This window comes from Venturia canescens, chromosome 10 (assembly GCF_019457755.1).
Source record: "Venturia canescens isolate UGA chromosome 10, ASM1945775v1, whole genome shotgun sequence".
NCBI lineage: Eukaryota > Metazoa > Arthropoda > Insecta > Hymenoptera > Ichneumonidae > Venturia > Venturia canescens.
This window is the reverse complement of record NC_057430.1, coordinates 18615966-18622899: the sequence shown is the minus strand read 5'-3', so window position 1 is coordinate 18622899 and position 6934 is coordinate 18615966. Positions and strand designations below refer to the sequence as shown.

Genomic DNA, 6934 nt, shown 5'->3' with positions numbered 1-6934 from the left:
TAACTATCTTTTACGAACTACTACCGGAGATTAATTAATCTTTATTCAAATAAATTGAGTGGGGTTTATTGTCGATGATAGCAATGGAGGTATCGCAGAAAAATCATGCCATTTTCGCTTTCGTTGCATTAGCATATTGCTGCTTTAGTTGCTTTCGTTCAACATCCCATATTTTCCACTAATTTTTAGCACCTGGGGAGGTAAAAAAATAATCAGAGTACCATCAATTTATCACTTACAGAGTTCGAGCTGTTATCGATTGTCTCTAAGTTGAAATAATATTTGTTCAACGTCGTCCAAAATAAACTAAAATATGCAAGTGATAAGATATCCGACAACTATGAGAGAAAAAAATGATTATTCCAGGAAAGACTTTTGGGGGTTCATAATTCGTTGGCAGTTTATCGTGGGAACCCACCTAATGAGAAAGAGTTTACAATAATAATATATTTTTCATAATGGAAAGAAGCGACGAGATGAGACAAAAGAGAAAAAATATTTGAAGGATTAAAGTTCCGAAACTAAAAAATTAATTGACATATTAAATTTACGGCAATTCGTATGCCATTATTTAAATAAGATCCTTCGATTGAGGGGCAATCGCGAATTATCATTACTTATAATTATTATGCGATCTTTGACTCGTTATTAATAAATACGTTAAACTAAAAACGATTTTTTTTTCTCCACTTTCCACGCGATCACACTGGAATATAGCGATATGCAAGAATAAATTTAGTGTCATCTTGTCGAAAACGGAGAAACATGCATATAGTTAATAAATTCACTCAATATTGTACATGTGGAGAGAAAAAAAAGAAACGGTAGATTCGTGAAAAAATGTTTTTTTTTTTTTTCGTCAATAATGGCTCGTGTTGTCCTTTCATTTTATATCCGACAACCATCTTTCGAATACTTCCGAGTAATAAAACTCTTCTCACAATCAGTCATAAAACTCGTATCTGAAGTTTATATACGTATAACGACGATGGCCGAATGGCGAAAACAGTTGTATACGATTTATCGCGTTACGAGTTATCTGCCGAATGAAAAAGTAATCCGAGAATGTACTTTCATGCATCGCACAGCAGGTGCGTGAAAATAAGGTAGGTATAATAATTGACCCAAATGAATTTTATATGTTCGTTACTTCGTCATTGTGTTTGAATGAAAATAATTGATCCCAGCGATCGTCGTTATTCAGTGCCCTATTCTCATCGTTTTTGATGAATAATTTCCAAAAACGTTGAAATGTCTCAAATATATGCGGCAAATATAATAACGTCGCGCGATATTTAGCTTGTAATATAATATCGACGCGATCACGGTTCGCGGAACTTGGCTTTGCCCATAATAAAATGTAAGGAAAAATTGAGAGTATTATTGAAGGAACTTTCTCCATTATTTTCAGGCGCAATAAACCCCATATCGAAAGTATAAAGCGATCTAACATAAAACAGACTACGCTCTGCCTCTCTCGTTTTTATAAAAGCGAATAAAAACATTTTCATATCAGCCTCGGCCGAGTTGCCGATCGAGTTCCATAGAAACAACATTTATACCGGCTGCGACGATATCGACTTTTGACGCATGCGCAGTTTTTGCGCGATTCCATTTCACCACCCCACTACCACGTACAAAAACATTTAGGAAATTACTCCTCTGACGCCTCTGACTCTGACTGAAAAAGGATCTATCTAAGAAGAGTTCGGGTTCAGAGCAAGAGAAGAGAGAAGGCAGTATTGCGTTAACAAACACAGTGTTCGCTTGTTACATGGCGAACCGTCAGAATAAATTACACAATATTTCAATGTTGCGGAAAACATTTGATTGAATGCATGCACCACACACCTCCTGTATAGTAGCATTTTTTCACCGTTTATTTCGCAGAGCTTATGAAAAAAGTGTGCAGCTTTTGTTATTGTTTCGTGATGCTTTCTTATTTACTTTGAACCCAAGCGCTGGTGGACTCATGGAAATATGCTTATAATTATAGTGTATGACGGATGAAAGAAAAATAAGCTGCAGTAGTGGTGGGACATGACCACATCGTCGAGATACCAGTAGCGTTATTTATAGAATCACGTCAGAATAGCTGTGTGCCCTCATTCGTCGTTCAATTGTGAAGTTATAAAAATTGTTTGTTTTTATCCACAAAATGGAAGATATATTTCAATGGTGCCGCGAAGGAAACGCGATGCAAGTTCGGGTTTGGCTCGATGACACCGAGCACGACATGAACCAAGGGTATTTCCATTTATTCTCCTTATATGGCATGCAAAATATACCGTGTATTCCCACTTTCGTGAATATAAATTTTCCAAAACATTTGACACGTTCATTTTTACAATTAATTTATGTAATTTTTTTTTTTTTATACAGAATTTGTAATCTTTGTTTTTTTTTTTATTTCACGTCTTATTTATTGATTTGCGGTACTTATGGATGTTCCGTGCCTCTACATCGATTGGGAAAAATTTGTGTACATTACGATGGAAATGATATTTTTCAAATTCATTTAGAGACGACCATGGATTCAGTCCTTTGCACTGGTGCTCCAAAGAAGGTCACTCCAAACTCGCAGAGCTATTGGTCAGTCGTGGTGCTCGTATTAATGCAACGAATCGAGGCGACGACACACCCTTGCATCTTGCCTCGGCTCATGGCCACAGAGAAATTGTTCAATTGGTACATTTATTTTTAAAACGACGCTCCGTACCTATTCCGTTAATAAACTTACTTATCGATTCAATGATTTTGTAGCTGCTTAGGAACAGAGCCGATGTTAATGTTACAAACGAGCATGGAAATACGGCGTTGCATTACGCTTGTTTTTGGGGAGATCAGTCGGTGGCCGAAGATCTTGTAGCTACCGGCGCGCTTGTCTCCATTGCCAACAAGGATGGCGATACTCCTCTGGACAAAGCGAGAGGTCCTCTTGCAAAGAGATTACACGGCAAGTATAATTTTTAATTTGGCATAAAAATCCATCGTCGGAGTCATGAAAACACATCAAATCCATCCGAATACAATAAAACCCCGTTCAACAAATAATTCGATCTGTTTTTGTGATTTTTTTTATCAAAGCTTATGGCGAAGCAAATCAATTAGTTGAGAGTGCTAATAATTGTCGTATTACAGATCTTGCGGTCGAATTTGGACAAGATTTGAAGAAGATTCAATTCAAAGACCAAAGCTGGCTAGGTTTGAAAACTCGAAGTCGAGATGCAACACTTTCGAGACACAAGGGTATCAACATGGCGGATTTGTCATTGCATACACATCTGGCGAGTACACCGAGCGGCGAGACTTGGCGGGGTCGTTGGCAAAACAACGACGTTGTCGCGAAAATATTGCATCTACGCGAATGCACCGCTCGCATATCGCGAGATTTTAATGAGGAATTTCCAAAATTAAGAATATTTTCGCATCCAAATGTTTTGCCAGTACTCGGTTGCGTTAATCAACCGCCGCAATTAGCAACGGTTTCACAATACATGGCACGAGGTAGCTTGCATCGTCTCTTGCACGGTGGAACCGGAGTCGTTGTCGACACGGCTCGAGCTCTCAGACTCGCTCTCGATGTTGCACGAGCGATGGCTTTCTTGCACGGTCTTGAACGACAAAATCGTTGTCGTTTTCATCTCAACAGCAAACACGTTATGGTTCGTTGATTTTTCTCCAAGATCATACTTCTTCACCAACTGTGTGTCAATACCGAATATTGAAATGCCAACTAAATGATAACGTAATACGCGCAAAATTCGTATTAATCACAAATTCAAAGTGTTCATTACCGTTTCGTTTCGTTTCAGATCGACGAAGATTTGACCGCTCGCGTTAACATGGCTGACTCAAAGTTCTCCTTCCAAGAAGTCGGACGTATTTACGAACCAGCCTGGATGTCACCGGAAGCGTTGAGCAAACGTCCTGCCGATATAAACCTCGAAGCGAGCGATATGTGGAGTTTCGCGGTCTTACTTTGGGAACTTGCGACACGAGAAGTTCCATTTGCTGACTTATCGGCCATGGAGTGTGGAATGAAGGTACGCGACTCGAATATATTATGATATTTCAACTACAAGTCCCCGCTCCTTAAATATTTAATTTACAAAATTTTTCACACTTTGATTTTATTATTTTTTTATTCTTTTACCAAGTTAGAACGAAGCTTCGTATTCATGAACGCTGATTTGCTTATGTTTCTTGCTCGAATACAGATTGCTCTGGAAGATTTGCGAGTAAGTATACCGCGCGGTATATCTCCGCATCTCGCCAAACTGATAAGAATTTGCATGAACGAGGATCCAGGAAAGCGTCCGTCCTTCGATATGGTTGTGCCAATTCTGGACAAAATGAAACGCTAATTACTTTCTACACTTACGGATGTATCTTTAAATGTTTATGAAATTCACGCCTCTCGTACCCGAAATTTCTCCACTCACAAAACTAATTTCACGTTAGTCATGTAAATAAGTGTAAATTATTCAATTTGCATTTTTGTTTCATTGGTGTTTCCCGCGGACGAATTATGTCGGCGAACCATTTGAAAAAGCTTTTTGAGAGTTTTAATATTTTTTTCATGCGCATTGAAATAATTTCACGAGGGTAGATCTTTTTTTAATCAACTTTATGATAATCTTCACGGTGCCTTGTCTATCCTTGAAATGGTATAAAGTTCATATTTTCATACACTGCGATCCATAACGATGATCCACGAATGTTTTTCTTATCGCGGTTGCTCCCCGAGTCTCGGACGACTTCAACCACTCCCCGATGCTTGAATCGAGAATTTTTTCAACGACCATTTTTGTAATTGTAACGGTGTATCGATTTTCTTAGCCTTAATACAACGTTAATACAACGAGAGCACAAAAAATTCATTGAATGGACGTTTACGTCATATAACAATGCAAATTTACGTGTCTCCGCCTCTATATTAAAACTGTTAATATTCAGAGAAAGTTTTATCACAAAATTTAAGCCATTTTGTGATATAAGAGTATTTGAAAATCTAATTTTTCAATTACAGCTATCTTCGAAAGAGTGTTATGAAAGATTTTGCAAATGAATTTCGGCCTTTTAAAAAGTTGACGTATAAAAAAAACGAAACGTATCTTTAATCCTCGAAAGTTTGAAAATCCATTGCATTCGTTGAACGTGATTGAAAAATTGGATGCCTTCGTATCTCCACACGATTAATCCAATGTTTATAATATATATTTTATATTCTATACGCATAGTAAATGTATTTTTTCAAAAATGCTGACAAAAGATCTGCCATTTTGTATGAATGACTGAAATCTTAACGCATATATCGCGTTCTTAACGAGAAATAAATTCTTTTAATATATATATATATATATAATATATGCATCGAAAATCGATCGAACTTTTTTACTATTCCCGCAATATATACCGAAAAGAAGCTGAATTTGAGGTTTATCGACTGAGGGTCATTTCATCGCCGCGCTGCCTTTCCAAATTCTATTGAAGTAGGAGAGACCGGGGCAAAACGGGATACCTAAGAAAATATTGAACTTTTCAGAAATTTGGGAAGCTCTGTCTATTTTTTACTCCCAAAAACTAAGAAATGAACTGGAATTCTTTTCAATTTTCAAAAAAAAAAAAAAAAAAATCCGAGGTAAAACGGGCTACCCCTCAAAAACTCATGAATTTTTTTTTATGATTTTAATTCAATGCACCTTGGGTGTATTTTACACCCGTAACCGAGTGCCTTACCGGTGTAAGCGTTGAAAGCGATCTCAGCGCTTACAGCGCTTAAACGCACGTCGAACGCACCACCCTCTGTAATTCAATTCAAAATTAATGATATGAGTAATAACCAAGATTGCCAATGTTTATTTTGTAAAAATTTGTATTCTTTGTCGACTGAATCATGGATTCAGTGCCAAAGTTGTGCAGAGTGGGCACATGATTCGTGTGCAGGTGTGCAATCACACATGATGGTCCGCAAACATATTACTGTCGTAGACAGTAATCTGCGAGGCAGTAATCGCAGATTTACAAATACTTTTTGTATATCTGTACAAAAACGTTTTCACTTTAAAAGTGATGTAAAAAAAAAAGAGAGAATTTGAAAAAAACTAATTTTTTGAAAAAAAAAAATGAAAATCCAAAAAAAAAACAAGATATTTTGGAAAAAATATGTTTCATGTTCTTTTCGGACTAGGATAAAAATTAAAAAAAAAAAAACAAAAAATTTCTCTCATTTTTCGGGTATCCCGTTGTGCCCCCGGTCTCCCCTATAAGCTCACATGAGACTTGAGTTTTTCAAGAAAAAATGCACTCAGTCTGTATTCCTTGATATCTACCGCCGGAGACTATTCACGGAATTATAGTGATAAATTATTTATCAATAATAGCGAAGAAAACTCGACTTTTATTTTATTTATTTGTAAAACTACGTGATATGTAATAGCAACTAGGTTTTTTAACAATTATCAACGGTATAGATGGATGAAAGTACCGATAATTCATGCGCTTATTTGAAATTCAAGTGATCATTTGAAACGAGACTCGCGATCTCTGGAGCCGCGAGCTTCTATCTCTTATTTTCTAGCCCTCTCTTTCTCTCTCTCTCTCTCTCTCTTGCGCTCCCTTTGTCTCGTACCTCGTTATCCAATAGTCGAGAGAACAGACTTGTTGAAAATTCTGCAAACAAGAAGCGCGCTCTCAAATTACAGACTACTTGATACGTTTTTTTTTTTTTTTTTTTTCCAAACATTCAGATATCTCTGTCGCGATAGAACGATCAAATAAAACTAAACGAATGCCCTGGGGGGGGGGGGGGAAGAGGATGTGACTGAATCTGAATTTGAAAAGGATGAAATATTATTGCACCTCTCAGCAGCAGCAGGGCATCGATAATAAGTCAAGGGAATTCGGCTTTCAGCTTTGGCAAAAGCTGCAC

At 37.1% G+C, this 6934-nt stretch overlaps 1 protein-coding gene and 1 long non-coding RNA gene across 2 annotated transcripts; one reads left to right on the top strand and one right to left on the bottom strand.

The window, feature by feature from the left end:
• The first annotated feature begins 828 nt into the window (after nucleotides 1-828).
• Nucleotides 829-5357, top strand: Ilk (integrin linked kinase). Its single transcript, XM_043431059.1, has 6 exons — nucleotides 829-2247; nucleotides 2523-2688; nucleotides 2764-2956; nucleotides 3142-3665; nucleotides 3816-4046; nucleotides 4221-5357. The coding sequence occupies exons 1-6, from the start codon at nucleotides 2159-2161 to the stop codon at nucleotides 4365-4367; spliced, it is 1350 nt and encodes a 449-aa protein (XP_043286994.1). The 5' UTR covers nucleotides 829-2158; the 3' UTR covers nucleotides 4368-5357.
• Nucleotides 3569-4273, bottom strand: LOC122417518 (uncharacterized). Its single transcript, XR_006262295.1, has 3 exons — nucleotides 4157-4273; nucleotides 3798-4078; nucleotides 3569-3704 (listed from the first exon to the last, which is right to left on the bottom strand). It is a non-coding gene; the product is annotated as an uncharacterized lncRNA (long non-coding RNA).
• Nucleotides 5358-6934: the final 1577 nt, after the last annotated feature.

Bases quoted from the DNA above. Each gene is read 5' to 3' on its own strand.
- Ilk (XM_043431059.1), top strand. From the start codon at position 2,159: ATGGAAGATATATTTCAATGGTGCCGCGAAGGAAACGCGATGCAAGTT. The intron at 2,689-2,763 runs GTACATTTATTT...ATGATTTTGTAG, and splicing joins ACAGAGAAATTGTTCAATTG to CTGCTTAGGAACAGAGCCGA. The intron at 4,047-4,220 runs GTACGCGACTCG...GCTCGAATACAG, and splicing joins CCATGGAGTGTGGAATGAAG to ATTGCTCTGGAAGATTTGCG.